This window comes from Streptopelia decaocto (genome assembly GCF_964273445.1).
Source record: "Streptopelia decaocto genome assembly, chromosome: Z".
NCBI classification, from domain to species: domain Eukaryota; kingdom Metazoa; phylum Chordata; class Aves; order Columbiformes; family Columbidae; genus Streptopelia; species Streptopelia decaocto.
In genome coordinates, this window is record NC_138657.1 from 79,719,337 (window position 1) to 79,736,892 (window position 17,556).

Here is a 17,556-nt window from a genome sequence, read left to right on the forward strand (position 1 = left end):
GAGGTGGGATGGGGCTGCGTTCACTTGGGCTACACAGGGTGAGTCAATGTATTTTTTACAATAAAGTTGTTTTTTCTTTTTCTGATTTCTTCCCCTTTTTTGTTTGGCTTGGAAATAAACTCATGTGTGGCCCAAGGAGGTGCAGGCTGTCCGAGGTGCCAAAAGGCAACAGCAGACCCTAAAAACCCAGCCGTGGGTGACTAAACCAAAACACAACACTTTCTTAAAATGAGATGCTTGGGGTCTCACATCGTTTTCTCCCTTCCCTCAAAACTTCCCTCTGCAATCACACCATCTTCCAGCGCTCAGGCTGTAAATAAAGCACTAATCCCCTCCAAAGTGGCTGTGAAAATGGGGAATCAGCGGGTCCCATGAGACTGTGGGGAGCAGCAGAGCTGAGGACCAAACACTCATGTCTGAAGCGTTTTAGGGTGTATTTTAAGAAATCATTCACTTTATGGTTTTTTTTTCCCTGCAGGTAACTGCCAGATAGAAAACCCTCTCCCTTCCCAAAGTGCAGGATCTTTCCTTTTGCTTTAACTCTTATTTTTTGGTATTCCATTCCTCCTGCGCAACCGGGGGAAGAGGCTCTCGCAACTGCTCGCCAAAGGCTTTCGAGCCAAGGGCAACGAGTTCCCCATCCAGTTCCACACCGTTTGTACACAAGAGATGCTCCTTTTCTGCAGCAACACCTGGTGCAAGCAAACACTGCGTGCACAGCATCGCCCCAGCACCGCGTCCCCCACCGGGGTCTGGATGATCCAGCAGATAACAGCAGCTGTTCGGGAGCAAGAGTGGAGCCATATGTTGCTGCTAACAAGCATTTACCGAAAGCTGGTTTCTTTCTGCGATTCCCATGTGTCTGATTAGTGCACAGCTCCTCCGAGCAATTTTCATATATTCCACCCTTCCCTCACTAATCTTTTTTTTTTTTGGAATTATAAGCAAACCAGAATATGAGCATAAAATGGGGTTAAAAGCCACAAGATTAAAAAACAACCAAACAACCAACTAAAAATGCATTTAAATAGCTAAAAGGTAACTAGCCTTATTTTCGTTCCGTGTTTTCTGTGCTCAGAAGCGCACTGTTCACGTGGTCCTGCAGGCTCTGGGCACGGATGAGATCCCCAACAACCAACTGCCCACCCTGGGAGGGGGATTGATATTTTTATCTTCTCAAGCCACATTTCTGGGCTGTGCCTGTGGTGCAGACCCCCGCCTAAGCCCCTGATGCTATGGTGTGCACCTCATCAGTGTGGAGAAAGGAAAAGAACTGTGGGCTGTGAGAGCTTGGGATGTTTTGTTGGGACCAACAAGCCCAAATCCCTGATCCCCACGCTTGGGAGGATGGATTTAGACCCTTAAGTCCCATTGCATTCCCAGTGAAAACAGACTGGGAAGAAGTTGAGCCTACTGGGAAAGGTCCCTGGCCTGTGCCAGCATCCCATCCGTGATGAGGAGGGGCTTGCAGTGACGGGAACGTCCCTCCCCATGGTTGAACTTGTCTTGCTGCAGCTATGGGAAAGGAAAGCAGTTTAGTCCAAGCTATTTTTGCCAAACCACACTGGTAGGTAGGAGACAGACAGGTGCCATCGAAGGTGATTCATCCCACCCTTGGGAGGTCCAGCGTAGGTGGGGTGAATCACCTGAGAGCAGCACCTGCCATGTTCCAGAGCCAGGATGGCTTCAGAGGGAGGCTGGAAATCACGTTGCGGGTTAGGACACCCAAAATTAGAGTGTCAACATGTGCTGGAGGTGTCTGCTACTGCACTTCTAAATGGCTGAACGATGTGGGACGAGTCCCACTGCTCATAGCGGGGATGTATTTTCCAGGGGTTTGCACCTCTTTCAAAAATAACAAGGAAATCCTGCAACTTTAGCAGCAACACAAGTTACAGGGCTTGTGTTCATGTCAGTTGTGTTCAGAGAATCACAGAGTGGTTTGGGTTGGAACCCAGCTCCCCCAGTGCCCCCCCTGCCATGAGCAGGGACATCTTCACCAGCTCAGGTTGCTCAGAGCCCCGTCCAGCCTGGCCTGGGATGTCTCCAGGGATGGTTCAGCCACCACCTCTCTGCCCAACCTGGGACAGGCTCTCACCACCCTCAGGGACAACAATTTCTTCCTCATGTCCAGCCTGAATCTCCCTCCTTTAGTTTAAAACCATCACCCCTTGTCTTATTGCAACAGGCCCTGCTCAAAAGTCTGTCCCCATCTTTCTCACAGGCCCCTTTTAAGTCCGGGAAGGTGCAATAAGGTCTCCCCAGAGCTTCTCTTCTCCAGGTGGACCAAGAAGCCACCACACCACCAGCTAGGAGACAGCCCCGTGTCCTTCCAGCCCAAGGTTTGGTGCTCATCACACCCATCCTGGCTGAGGATGAGGATCCAAGCCCTGGGAAGGCCCCTCTATGCTCAGCCAGGGTCCCACGTGGATACCTGTGGCCTGGAGTCACCGTACAACATCAAAATGGGAAGAAATACGTGATTGCCGCCAGCACCCAGCTCCATCCAATCCAACTCAACCCAACCCAGAGCAACGCGGGAAAATCAACCTTAACTCGTTAATCATCATCAGCATCATGACAACAACCCTAGATGGGCCAGAGCCCATACCAGCTAGATGCTTAATTAATGCGTGGTTATTTGGGCTTTCCAAAAGGTGTCTTTGGAAAGCACCAAAGTTGTGTGTCTGGCAAACATCCGTAGACCTGAGGCCATGGAGGTGGCCAAGCTGGGCCAAGGAGGGGGCCCACTCAGCACCTGCAGTGGCTTAGCCCTCTCCTCATGGTCACAGGCAAGAGAACCAAGTCCTGCTAATAATTTAAGAGCATCAATTCATACACTTTAATAAATACACCTCTCTTTTTCCATCCGCTTTCTAGTGTTAATGAAAGTTAAGGGTGATTGTCCCGTGAGTAACTAAGGCAAATTTGTCTCTGTACGTGTGTTTCTCTCCTTTTTCGTTTTGATTTTTTTTTTCCATTGTTTTCTACATAAAGCAATCACGTAAAAATAGTTATAAATAGAAAAATTGCAAAGGTTGTTGTTTTTTTTTTCCCCCGTTGACAAATAGGAAAAAAATGAACAAACAGACAAACCCAACGAACCCAACAAACAGATTGAGACAGAAAAAACACCTTGCTTCAAGTCCTTGTAGATTATACAGTACTCAGCATCTTTGGATACTTTACAATGACTCCAAATCGTAGACAAAAAAAAAAACCCACCTGAAGTAACCAGTCACCTGCAAAACGTTGCTTGTGTAAGAAGTTGATACAGATTAAAAAACAAAAAGAGTTTGATGCAGTTTTAAGAAGTTTTCTCTTTTCTTTATTTTTCTCCATTGACTTGTTGCAGGCAGAGTCTTTCTGGGTTTATTTTTGGAGGAGGAAGAGAGCATTGGGCAGTTCCTTGGTATCGCTCTGCTATGGGTGGTTTCAGAGCTGAAGTCCATCGTGCCCTCATGATGGGGCTGTATCCCCTTGTGTCTCCCACACTTCGGTGGGGAGACCTTTATCCAGCCGCCACTTCAGGGCTCCATTATCGATGGGCAAACCAAAAAACGACTGAACCCATGGTCCTCTCGTTCCCTTTAATTCTGCTGACGTTGAAAAAAAAAAGCCCTAATTTTGTAGCATTTACATTTTTGAGAGCTGGTTTCCTGTAAAACCAGCTTCCCAGGGCACCCACCACAAGACACCTCAGCCAGCGGTGAAACCGGGGTCCCACCATGTCTAAGAGGAGCCATCAGAAGCAGGTGGCCATCAAAAGCCTTCATCCTTGAGGGCAGCTCACGTTCTTAGAGGATGAAGGAAGCCAATGGGGTAATTCCAGCAAATCTACCACTTTTTTTGGCCTCAAAAGAAATATTAGATACAGGTGGCCAAACCAAGATCTGCAGGGACCATGGGGAGGACCCCTGACCTGGTGGCCACCATGGGCAACCTTCAGATTGGAGCAGCCCGTCATGTTACTGCCTCATCTTTTCAACCAACAAACGGTGAGGAAATACCATTTTTACTTGCTTGCAAGTAGACAAAATCATCTGCAAGAAGCCTTTTGGGGTCTCCTTATCCATAAAGATCCCTTAAGATGAGCAGCACAGAAATTTGCACACCTGATTTTTCCCCATCAACACTCAAGGGACACTCAAGTGTTTTGTAAATTTTTATCATCAATATATTAGGGGGAATTAAGGACAAAAACCCAGAATGGTCAGCAGCAGTGAATTCTGAATCTTTGGTTTGAAATGACTTACTCATTTCAAAATCCCCATGTGTTCTATTTTCACAAAGCGAGGGTTTAAAAACACCTCAGGATTGAAACATTTCTGATGCTTCCATGAATTTGCATTCACATTTTCAAGCAACTGAAGTTAAAATACTCGAAGCAGACTTTGGTTCTCCCTCTGAAATTTGGAAATGGCCAAAGAACCAAAATAAGTAAGATCTTGTTTTTCCACCCTGGTCTGCTCCTGGGTGATTTTTTACGGCTTTCACCAGCACTACAAATCTGATATACCACTGAGAAAGGCAATGGTCGGGATCTTCTCCCGCCCAACGTGGCTGCTTGACCCTCCCCTTTATCCCTTGTAGAAAGAATTTTGTTGCAAGACACGGGAATTAATTGAAAAAAAATCCCCAAAAACTAAAAAACAAACAAACAAAAAACCAGAAAACAAAACAAAAGTTCTTTTGACCAAAAGGGCCAAGGAATGTAACACATCAAAACCATGTCTAGACAGCTTGGTGGTGTCCAGCAGGCCTCGTGGATGGAAAATGGGGAATGTCTCCCTACGAAGAGCCACCATATGGTGATGGCCACGGCCTGGACTAAGGCAAATGACATTTTCGGGAGTGTTGAAGAGAGCAGCAGTCCTGGTCTGGCCTTCCCGGATGTAACAAGTAGCTGTGGGTGGTTGGAGGGGGCACCAAGTGCCCCACGGCCCCAAAGTCAAGTGCATCATAGAGTCTAAAGTGCTGGTGGCCATGGGGTGCAGCACCCACCCACCTGCTCACCGTGGGGATGTCCCCGTGCCCCAAGCCATGGGGACAAAGAGCTTCTTGGGAGCCAGATGATGCGAAAGGGCAGAAGGGGACCCCCAAGGGAGCCCATCGCCCTGTTGGGAAGGGAGCAGACCCACGGTGGGACCAGACGTGGGTTTAGTTGCTCGCCTCTGAGATAGGAGCCATGTGGCTGAGCCCCGCCAAGCCGCTGAAGCCCGTGCTCCAAGGGTCGGGGAGAGGGAAGAAGGGTTGGGCGGCGAGGTTCTCATTATGGCCCAGGGCGAAGGCGAAGATGCCCGCGTTCCTCTCCATGTCCAGCTGGGCTCGCCTCAAGAGCTTCATCTGGGTTTCTTCAAACTGGCTCTCCAGCTCCTGTAGGCTGAAGGGGGTCTTGGCCCCGCTCAAAAAGTGCTTGGGGCTGGGGCCGGGAAGGCACATGGCCGTGCCGCCGAGGTGGCCGCTCATCTCCTCCAACGCTGGTGGCATCACGAAGCTCTTCTCCACCGGCGGGCCACCGGGAGTGAAAAGCAAGCCGGCCGCCCTCCAGGCCGCCGGTTTGCGTCCTCGCCGGGGCCGCGCGATGCGGCAGCTCTGGCGTTTGATGTGGCGGTGGAGGTGGTCGGAACGGGTGAAGCTCTTGTAGCAGAACTCGCACTGGTAGGGCCGGACGCCCGTGTGGATGCGCATGTGGTTCTTCAGGTCGTAGTTGTGCACGAACTTGGCGTTGCAGTGGATGCAGAGGTACGGCCGCTCCCCCGTGTGCTTCCGCATGTGGATCTTCAGCTTGTCCTGCCTGCAAAAGAATCATAGAATTGTTTTACTTGGAAAAGACCCTTAAACTCATTGAGTCCAACTGTTAACCCAACACTGGAACACTGGCACTAACCCATGTCCCTGAGAACCTCATCTCTGTCTGTTCAACCCCTCCAGGGATGGTGACTCCAGCACTGCCCTGGGCAGCCTGTTCCGATGCCCCACAGCCCTTTGGGGAAGAAATTGTTCCCCAGATCCAACCTCAACCTCCCCTGGCGCAACTTGAGGCCGTTTCTTTGTGTCCCTGTGTCCCCTCAGCTCCTGTTCTCCAGCTGAACCCCCCAGGTCCCTCAGCCGCTCCCATCACACTTGTGCTCCAGCCCCTTCCCCAGCTCCGTTCCCTTCTCTCAACTCGCTCCAGCACCTCAAGGCCTTTCTTGGTGTGAAGGGCCCAAAACTGCCCCCAGGACTGGAGGTTTGGCCTCCCCAGTGCCCAGCACAGAGGGAAAATAATCTTAATTCAACTCTTCCTTCCCCAGGGAGACAACGCCTGAACATCACACAGACCCAGCCCTTCATGTGAAGAGCTTGCGGACCATCCCCAAAAGTCCAGAACAGCCTAAATTTGAGGAAAAATATGTAAAAGGTAAAACCAAAACACATACAGGAATGTCTAAATAAGCAGAGCTACATTCCCACCTGCAGATAAGGAAATTATCTGAGTTTGTGGGGCAATGCTGCTGAAACAAAAATCTCTCTTGGAGAGGACTTTTTCTTTTCCTTTTATCCTGTAACTGACCACACGGTGTCTCAGGAGCTTTGGTTTGGAGCGGGAACACGGCACAGGGGAGGTGCAGGCAGAGGTGCAGCCATGGGAGAGCATCATATCCACCCCAATAGCACGTATTTACAAATATAGCATTTATCTCTTTTTTTAAGCATAATATCTAAAACCATCAGCAGTATTTTCCCAAGCTGGCAGTCCAGTCTCTGTGTTTTTTTTTCCCAATAAACATTTCCTTCTGCAGTCCACAAAAAGCCCCAGTGAAGGCAGATTATTATAAAAAGCAAAGCTAAACTAAGTCGAGTGCTATCTAGATTGCACAAGCGGAGTTGAAATAAGTAAACAGCAAAGTGGGACAATCCATAGCTTTCCAAAATATTTTCAGCCTGGTCCCTCTAAGACATTAGTAATGTGGTTACAAATATGTAGAATATACGGAATCATGTCATTATTATACATAAAAAAATGTGAGCATGCAAAAAAAAAAAGCAAAAAACAACGAAAAAGTCTATTTATGGTCAAGCCCTCCAAACTTGCCAGGTGCTGCCTTTGCACTAATTTCTGCACCTTGAAATAGTTTTGGGTGATGTGAGCTGCAGCATGTCGGTGCCCACCATGCGCAGGGTCAGAATCCAAATTCCAGCCCTGAAATGTCCAAAGATGCTGTTTTTCCAATACTTTTAACAAGGGCACATTTCCCCTGTGAGTGCCCAAGCGTGGAAGATTTCATTCCAAACGGATAACGAGCAGCGCAGGCATTCGTAACACGAAATGTTGGGAAATCTTAATAAAAAGCAGAGCTACCAGCCCCACCTATAATATAATTTAAACCTATATACGTGATGTTTAACATAGCTGGATCACTCTTCCTAATAAACACGCAGTGTGCCAGGACTGACTAATGTAAATACAGGCAAAGCTGGGTTTTTTTGAGGCTATTACCCATCTCCGGCAGCAGATGGGGAGAAACTCAAACCTTCCTGCCCCGGTAGCATCTTTGTGGGATGGAAAAGAGGTTTTAGGGCTTTACCTGAAGAAGCCCAGAGGGTTTTTTGGGGGTTGAGAAGCTCCGGTCAGGCACCCGGGGGAGGATATGACACGGGATTTGTGAAACCGCACTCTGCGTGTGTGAATAACCTTAATGCAATTGCATTAGGAGAGCGATCGGGGCTCTGCGAGCTGTCACAACACAAATAATCGGAACAAATAATGTTAACCTTTCGGGCTGGAACAGTTTCTCCTTGAGCACTCGGGGGCTGCCTTGGTGGGAAAGCCGAAATATTTGCAGTTTGCTCCAGCGTTTTCGCAGGGTAAACCAGCAGATTAGACGCTGAGCAGCCTTTGTTTAAGGGAAAAAATTAATGAGCTGTTAAATGAAGTCCGATGGGATGTCCCTGGGAGTCGGATCCAGGTCCTTGCCCTGGGATGTGGGAAAGGGATGTGATGGGGAGGCTGGGGCACCCTCATGCAGGAAAATAGATATTGTATCTATTTCCCCCAGTGAATTTTCTCTTCCACAGTTCCTCAAGTGCAAAAATAATATAGATTCATCCAGAAGTGCTATTTGGGAACCTCTGCACCCTCATTCCCTGGGGATCCCCGATGAACCCTCTACCACTGCCGTGGGTGCGAACACGATGCTTTTGGTAAGCATGAGATTGCCCCTGAAAGCAAAACACATTAATGCAAACAGTGGTGTTTAGGAAATCCCAGCAGAAATCTCTTTCTACATCTCAATCACTTTCCTTTGCCTAAATACACTCTCTCCTAAAGGAGAGCTCTCACATTAGAGTAACGCTGAAAATGGCTAAAAAACCCAAAACCAAAACAGCTGCTTCCAAATACACTTAAAAATAAACCAATGTTTTGAAATTTCTACTTTGCTCGGGGTGTTAATGTATGAAAGAACCCTCCAGCCTTCAGCTCTGTGCAGGGTGACCCAAACGACCGACTTCGTTTTGGTAAGCGATGATGGGAAATCGCACTTTTGGGTTAGTCCCAGTTTTCTCTGTGATTGTTTTCTCGGGTTGAAGTCCTCCTACCTCTTTGATTTATATTTAAGAGCTGTTGGGCATATGGGGGGTGTAGAAGCTGTGGGTTTAACCCTGCTTTAATAATGGGTCATGCTAGACCATCTCTGCGTGGAGCTTTTAACCTCCACGATGCTGATTTAACCTGTCTGGATACCTGAATTCCCACCCAAATCCACCTTCGCAGTGACTGTGAGTCAATACCGACATCTCTCCATGCCTCAGTTTCCCCAAATGAGCCAACGATGCTTGTAAAGGACTTTGGGAGCCCTCTGGCAGAGCTCAGCTCTACTATTCCCATCATGGGGAAGGTGCCGGTGATGTGTCAAGCCCAATTATTTCCTCATCAGCAATTAGCAGAGTGATGGGGACCATAGGGATGCAGCCAGACTCATCCCAGCAGATCCTGCCTGTCCGGAGGTGAAGACCCAGCTCTAAATTGGGAATGCAACACCAGCAGGAGCCAAATCCAAACTCCTGCGGGTGGGAATTAGCACCGGGCAGTGGCTTTTCCCCTGGCAAACACCCGGGTGAAGCCGGCGCACGTCGCGGCACGATGCTCCCCCACATTTATAACCAAGTGTCTGCTGCGTTAATGGGAGTGGAGCATGGAAATTTACTTTCAGGTCAAATCCTCATCATCTGCATAACTTCCACTCGAATATTATCACAAGGACAGGAAAAGAAAAGACGAGCTGAATGCGGGAGCACCCCAGGTGTCTGGCCATTGTCAGGAGCTCACCGTTGCCTACTGTGAATATTATTTTCCTCCGGATTGCTCGCCCCAGCCTAATAGGGTTCTCTCTCTCACAAGCAGCCAGGAGCTGAAATACCCTGCTCTTGTCAGAAAGCTTTATTATTATGGTAAAGATTGTACTCATTAGATATTAATTATACCCAGCAAGTGCAGGTCCAGGAATCTATTTGTCTCTGCTCAGCGATTAAGTTTGCCCAGCTTTTCAGAGGAGGGTTGAAAGCTGGAGCATCGCATTTGTGTAACCTGCTCCATTTTATTACTGTCGGGGGCTTGGCTGGGGTGCAGAGAGGTGCAAAAGCTGTGAACAGAAGAATATTGGATCTGATAGTTCAGATCTGTCTTGGGCTGGTCTCCCCTAAGTTGAGATGCTCAAAAGGCCGGTGCCTGAGTCAAAGTCCCATAGATTGTTTTTGTCATCAGGGATGATGCCCTCTGCTCACCCCCTTTGCTCATCTACTGCTATTAAGGTGCTGAGCTCCTTCCACTGACCGTGGAGGGAGTCGCGGTGCCGGACTCCTGGGCGGTCAACGCTCGGGGTGATAAATCACAGAATCATTTTGGTTGGAAAAGATCATTAAGATCATCGAGTCCAACTGTTAACCAAACACTGCCAAGTCCACCTCTAAACCATGTCTCTAAGGACCTCATTTACGCATCTTCTCAATCCCTCCAGGGATGGTGGTGACTCCACCACTGCCCTGGGCAGCCTGTTCCAATGCCCGACAACCCTCTTGGTGAAGAAATTGTTCCCCAGATCCAATATAAACCTCCCCTGGTGCAACTTGAGGCCATTTCCTCTTATCCTATCACTCGTTACTTAGGAAAAGAGACCGACATCCTCCTTGCTACTAACAAATAATAATTAGGATGGCTCCAGCCTCAGAAAGCCCAGACACTGTCATGTCCAAACATGTGCAACTTGGTTGTGGTCTACACTGATGCCAAAATGTGCAAGCCCAAACTAATTACATCCCGTAGCTAAATGACCCTCCTAACTCAACGCATCTCTCAGCACATCAAAGATGAAGCCTCCTCGCCTGTTTGACCGCCTCTTTTCCAGCTCTCTCTGGTCCAACTGTGGTGAACTATGGTGGGGTTGAAAATATCCTGTTACTTATTTAAGCTTTTGTCCAGCGAGCAGATGGATCCACAACCCAACAAAATCAGTAGGTTCGTTTTCTTCCTCCACCCTCTTTTTCTAAACAGATGGAAATCATGCCCTGCTTTCTTGACTTATTTTTTTTGGGGAAAAAGGGATGTGTAGCTCAAGGATCAGCCATGATGTCATGATGTGGCTCCTCCAACCACCACCACCCCCCCATAGACAGCCACACGTGGCAGAGGTAATCAACACACACCTGGTAAAGCGGACTTCACAGATATTGCACATATACGGCTTCTCTCCTGTGTGGGTCCTCATGTGTCTGGGCAACTTGCCGGCCCCCATGATGACTTTGTTACAGATGGGACATTGCTGGGATGCCTTGGGCTTTATCCTCCTCTCTTCCTCCAAGGGCCATGGAGGAAAAACTCCTCCAAACTGGGTAGCGCTTAGGAAATTGAGATAAGCGCTATAGTCAGTCTCTGCCTTAATATGCCCTAAGGGAGCTGCTGGGCTGTTGGTAAACATGTCCTTGAAGAAGTCATTAGGGAAAGGAGGTGGAGGCAGGTCTTCCTTCTCCTCCTCTTTCTTGATCTTCCTCTTTTTGATGACCAGATCCAAGGGGCCGTTGTCTACTTGGGGCTCCTCGAGTTGGGAGAAGGAGCTGAAATCGCCATTCCACAGATGAGGGAAGAAGCTAGGAGTCAAAGGAGAGAGAGCTGGTCTCCTTTCCGGGATGTTTGACTTAGGGTACAAGTTTTCCCTTAGCAAGGACTCGATGGAGAAGTCTCGTATCACACCCAACTGTCCAGAGGAGTTATTGGCTGGGTAGTGATTTGGAAAGTCTTTAGGTGCTTCTGTATATGCTTCTTCGGTAAGATCAGACTTTGAAGGGCTTTGGTGACAGCTTACTTCTTGGACATCGGTTAGGTTCTCCTGATTGACAAAATCTTCTACTTCTTCCTCCTCTTCCTCTTCCTCCTCCTCCTCATCTTCATCTTCGTCATCATCTTCTTCCTCTTTGTCTTCTTCCTCTTCTACCTCCCTGTCCGGCTCCATGATTTCAAGGCATACGTTGATAATGCACTGGATCTCCAGCATCTTGGCAGCACTGAGGATGTGCTTGACATTTGAGGTGGTGATGGTGAGGGTTGAGGTGTAGGCAAACTCCAGGATGGCAGAAAGTGCTTCAGGCTTGACAAAGTCAATCTCGTAAACATAGGGCTGGTCTGTTAAAGTGCCAGTAGTGAAGAGTTTTTTGAAGTACTTGCTGCAGGCAGCAAGGACGGACCGATGGGTCCGGTACTCCTGGTCCTGTACGATGAGGATGACATCGCAGAGGAGCCCGTCATGCCGCTGCTCATTTAAACCACATAAGACTTCACTGCTGTGGTTCGGGAATGGGATCCCGATAAGATCTTCAATGCCATTTGCCATATTCTCATTTAGTGCCCTAGGAAAAAACACAGACACAGGAGAGAATTAACAGGGGGTTCCCAATCAGTAGCACCCAAAGGACGCTGCCTTCTCTCTCACAGTCCTTCTCTCCCCTATCTCACTTGGGTCTCCGTCATCACCTCCTGTTTGCATTGCTCCAATGCATCTCCATGTCACCTTCAACTCTTTCCAGGTCCTCTGTGATTTGGCCTCTGCTCCCCTCCACATCTCTTTGTCTCCATCCTCAGTTCCCACAGTATCCACCTTTTCATAACCACCACAAGCTCCCTCTTCTCTTTCACACACCTCCCCCAGGAACCTTGTGCAATGACTCCCTCCCCATCATGTTTCTTCCACATCCTCCCAGTGCCAACATCTTTCCAGGCACATGTTGGATTTGCTCTGCCAGGAGCTATGTGAGGAAAAGGTGATGCTCTGTTGCTTCACACGGCCAAGTGCCAGCACCTGCACCACTCAACCAAGATGATCCAGGGACTTCCCATCTCATCTACTCAATTATTTTGGGGACTGGTACAACTGGACATCCCAAATAGGAGGGACTGCTGGTCATGGCGGTTGCCTGCAGCGGGAGAACAGTGCTCAGGGATCAGCAGGTCTCTATATCTGTGTCCTCCTGCTACTTCATGCCTGGAAACCATCCCATGTCACCTCAGCATGTGGATAAACCACATAGAGGGCCATAAAAATGATCTGAGGCTGAAACAGCTCTGCTGGGAGGACAGGCTGAGAGAGTTGGGGTGTTCAGCTGGAGAAGAGAAGCTCTGGGGAGACCTTATTGCAGCCTTGCAGGACTTAAAACGGTCCGAGAATAAACATGGGGACAGATTTTGAGCAGGGCCTGTTGCGATAGGACAAGGGGTGGTGGATTTAAACTAAAGGAGAGAGGTTCAGGCTGAACATGAGGAAGGAATTGTTGTCCCTGAGGGTGGTGAGAGCCTGTCCCAGGTTGGGCAGAGAGGTGGTGGCTGAACCATCCCTGGAGACATCCCAGGCCAGGCTGGACGGGGCTCTGAGCAACCTGAGCTGGTGAAGATGTCCCTGCTCATGGCAGGGGTGGCACTGGATGGGCTTTGAAGGTCCCTTCAACCCAAACTATTCTGTGGTTCTATGATCCTATGACCATGAGACAGACCAGGTCCACACAGCTGGTGGGAAGCAGGTTTGGAGTTAGCATGGACAGACACCAAGCAGGGAAGGATACCCAGGACATGGCGATGGATCTTAGGAGAGATGCAGAAGTGGCACAGGATGGGATTGAGAATCTGCCTGATGCTTCCAACCTCGCAGAAGGGGCCAGAATGGGACTGCAGTTTTATTTATGTGCTGTCTCGGAGATTAACTGCTCGGCTGTGAACTGTCTCCCTGCAGCAGGGCCATGAGCTGGGGCTCATGGAGGTGACACTGCTCTGTGTCCTGGGGGTTTCCAAAGGGTTGGTGTATTCAGAGTTGTTCTGGCTGTTTGATGTGCTCTGTGTGTGAGGGGATTAATGTGTTCATGGCCTGCTGGAGGAAGTCTCTCTCCTTTCCTGGGATTTCTCATGTGGAAGGGCTGCTGGAGCCATGTGAAAGAGGAAACATCTTACAGATAAAAAAAATGACCAAAAAAAAAGAAAAAAAATAAAAATGAGGTTTTCCTTTTGGGTGTGAGCTTTTTGCTTCCGAATTTCCCTTTGAAGCTGGAGCTGCTTTAGCAGGGGAAGCTGTCTGCCAGATGCACAGGGCATTTGATACCATGCTGACAAGTCCAAACAGGACGGGGAACGGAGCGAGCTCAGCTCCGGAGTGACGATGGCAGACAGCCATCTGCCTCTGGCCAGGCCCGTGCTCCCTGGTTGTCTTTCTCTGAGCATTTAGGTATGTAGTGACACACAACGCCTCGCTTGTCTCCCCCATTCCCAGATCCCTTGGGAAAACATCCATATAGAATCATAGAAAGGTTTGGGTTGGAAGGGACGTTCCCAGCTCCCCCAGTGCCCCCCCTGCCATGAGCAGGGACATCTTCACCAGCTCAGGTTGCTCAGAGCCCCGTCCAGCCTGGCCTGGGATGTCTCCAGGGATGGTTCAGCCACCACCTCTCTGCCCAACCTGGGCCAGGCTCTCACCACCCTCAGGGACAACAATTCCTTCCTCATGTCCAGCCTGAATCTCCCTCCTTTAGTTTAAAACCATCACCCCTTGTCCTGTCACAACAGGCCCTGCTCAAAAGTCTGTCCCATCTTTCTCACAGGCCCCTTTTAAGTCCAGAAAGGTGCAATAAGGTCTCCCCAAGCTTCTCTTCTCCAGCTGAACACCCCAACTCTCTCAGCCTGTCCTCCCAGCAGAGCTGTTCCAGCCTCGGACCATTTCTGTGGCTTCTCTGGTCCATGTCTGTCCCGGGCTGGGGACCCAGAGCTGGACACAGTGAGGTGTGGATGGCAATGGAAGGGCCTGGTGTGACAGAGATTGTCCAGGGAGATCCTTGCTTCAGCTTGGCCACCAAGCCAGTGAGTCTTGGGGGGCCATAGAGAGGACTAGACTCTGCAGCAAACATTCCCATGGGAAGAGAAATGCCATCTCCCTTCTCCTCCACAGGGTCAATCTCCAGTCGAGACCTTGCAGACATCTTCCCCACACTTCTTCAACACTGCCAAACACGGCCTGGGAGCCGGCGAGCAAAGGCCTTGGGAAGATGGTGTAACCCATATGGAGCACACCCCGGGGATGGGTTACAGACCACCAGCCTGGTCCCCACTGGACAGGGGACAAGCTAGTGAGGCCTTCACAGTGGGGTTGGAGGGCAGTCCCACCATGGGAAGTCCTCTCCAGCTGCCTCCTCACGTTCAGAGATGGGCAGAGGAACTGGGAATTACCCCCTTTGAGCCCCTACAAGCTCCAGCCACCCGAGTTTTCAACCAAGTGATGATGCTCCAGTCTCACCCGCCCCCCCTGCAAGTCTCACATAATTAACTCCACGCTAATTATGTCTGTTTAAACCAAATTGATTCGTTACAGTGTGCTGTGCTTAACCATGTTAACCAGCTCGGCTCCTCTACCAGCCCGACCGGCTCCGTATCAAATCTGCCCTGAAAAATCACCAGTAAATGAAAGTAAATCCAACCTGTTCTCCAAGTGGAGTGTAAGAGAACAAACAACCCCTGAGCCAGGGAGGAAAAGACAAAGTCCTTTTTAGGGCTTTGTATCCTTAATAATAAGCATGAGCAATTAAATTTCTATTACTGTACTTATCTTCTACTCATTTATTTTTGTTTGGAAGGAGCATTAGCGTTAAAGCAGTTCCTTGCATGAACGAACGTGTCTTCCTACGAATCTGTTTTGATGTTTTATGGCCAGATTACCCGAAGTGCAAAAGATCAGAAAAGCAGAATATTGGGCTACTCTGATGATTGTTTTTATAGAATTTTTTTTTCAGACACTAAACACTGTCCTCCCTAATTTGTGGATTATTCACTTGGCAGCAAGAAGTAAATGGAATTAGTAGATCAGGGGGTATGTGATTATAAAATAAAACGAAATACAGCTCTTTTTGGTGGAAATGGATCCCTTTTCCTTCCTCTTCCCCTCCTGGTCCTCTCGGTTCTGTTAACCGAAGCACTTAGGCAAGCCGATAACTTTACAAGACGCTGGCAAAATTGAAGGTGATTCAAGTCATTTCAACAGGGTGGGGAGGGGGAGAGAAACAGCCTATGCGATTCATTTGCATACATTTGCATTTTTTAAACTCCTAGGGTGGTTTGACAGCTCCGGAGCTTCAGAAATGACCTTATGGTTCCCGTCCCCCCCGGGGAGGTTGATGGCCAGAGGCTGGAAGTGTGATGAGGATGATGTTTTTCCTTCCTCCCCGCCTCCCTCCTCTCCCTCCTCCTGCGCTCCCCCCTTCCCCTCCCCAAGCCAAGGGTGGGGTTCTTCCAGAATAACAGCCCTAAAAATAGCGTCCCGATGGCAAAAAATGTCACCAGCGCACACACACGGCGAACGGATGACATGGAGTTAAACAGAAAAAATAAATCCCATTTTATAAGAGAAAATTACGGCGTTGTTAAAATAAACCGAGGTTGAGTGGGGGGGGAAGGAGTGGAGGGCACCCAAAATAAACGTCTTCTGCAGATGACGTCTCGAAAGATTGCATTTATGGTCATGCTTAAAACTCATTCATGACTCTCCCATCCCATTTATAAAACAGTGATCCTGGGAGATGCTATTTGGATACAGCACAACCTCCCCCACCACGGCGAGAAAACAGGGATTAGGGGGAGCTGAGCTTTGTCCCTTTTTTTGGGTGAAAATCCATCCGTTTTTGGGATGGATGTGTCAGCAGATGTGGGCAGGAGTCTCAGCTGTGACGCTGAGGTTAAACCTCACGTGGGTGACACAACCCAGATCCGAGCCCGGGACAGCAGAGATACTATAAATCATCTGCTCTGTTCACTCCCTGGGTGACCCGGAGCTCATCATGCTGCTCAAAAGCCCCTTCTATTTTTAATTTTTATTTTTCAGTTGCTTCATTCTCTCATCTCCTTTTACTTCAAGCCTCCTTCAGTATAATACAGCCTCTGAAAACCAGTAATGCACAACCAAAATATCAGAGAGAGAGGCCAAACGCTCACCTAGCATTGTGATAAGTGAAGAAATAGCAGTATACACATAGACTATAGAGGTATATTTATAGAACATAGAGGAAGTAAAGCAATATTGTCTATATTCATTTGTATAAGTGGAAATGGAGGGCTTGGAGGAGCCCTGGAAAAGATGTTCCAGCTGAGGTGGGACAGGATCTTGACCCTGAAACCCAATATTGCTCAAGGCTAGAAGACCTGGGACCTGCAAGGGCTCTTCATCAGCACCTCCCTCTCCCATCTCCTTCCTCATCTTCAGCAACAACGCCCTGAGAAGGAGATAAAAGCTGCCGGGAATCACCCGGGTTGTGCAAGATGTGGTTCCTGGTTCAGTGCTGGGGATGTCCCCATCCCATCCCCTCCATCCATGGGGACAACGCTTCACCATCTGAGTCTTAGCTCGCACATGGCAATTTTGGGCTTTGGCTGCCTGCTGGCATGTAGCATCGTTACTATAACATGCATAATTTCAATATTTTAATATTCTAATCAATATAATATTATTAATACCATATTTTAAATACTTTAATATTTGTACACGTGCACATCTGCATTTTTAATATTTTTTTTATTTTTATATCTTAACATTATTTTTATATTTTCATATTAATTTTATATGTTTCTGTTTATATAGAGATTCTTGGAGCATTTCCTCTTCAAATGGGCGTTGCTTGGCTTTCTCTTTGCTAGGATTTTCCCTGTGCAAAGTGCTGGGGCTCTCACCAGGAGTGCCACCCCAAAGATAAAGGGGTGCCCTGGGGTAAATTGGGGAGCACAAAGCAGCTCCCCCCACCCCATGCTGTGCTCATTCTGCATTCAGCACAGCGGATGAAGGAGCCTGAGGCTCCGGCTGATCTCTGCTCGCTACTGGTGTCAAAATGACATTTTTCCAGGCAAAACAAATGGTGTCCCAAATTCTACCCTGTGCACGAGTCGGGTTTGGGGTGCAAGCCCAGGGCAAACCACCCCCAAAGCCAGATCCTGCCTCCCATCACACCATCCCTCATGTTTGGTCCCTGCAGGGAGCAAAACCCAGGAGGGATTTGAGCTCTGAA

The 17,556-nt window shown here is 48.7% G+C and overlaps 1 protein-coding gene across 4 annotated transcripts in view; it reads right to left on the bottom strand.

The window, feature by feature from the left end:
- Window positions 1-3,014: 3,014 nt before the first annotated feature.
- ZBTB7C (zinc finger and BTB domain containing 7C) overlaps window positions 3,015-17,556 on the bottom strand; it is a 162,024-nt gene continuing 147,482 nt past the window's right edge. For all 4 annotated transcript variants that reach the window (XM_082074239.1, XM_082074241.1, XM_082074238.1 and 1 more), the window contains 2 exons: window positions 10,687-11,883; window positions 3,015-5,797 (listed from right to left, as the gene is read on the bottom strand). In XM_082074239.1, coding sequence (XP_081930365.1) covers window positions 5,161-5,797; window positions 10,687-11,867 — 1,818 coding nt within the window. In that variant the 5' untranslated portion in view covers window positions 11,868-11,883 and the 3' untranslated portion in view covers window positions 3,015-5,160. The remainder of the gene's footprint in view (window positions 5,798-10,686; window positions 11,884-17,556) is intronic.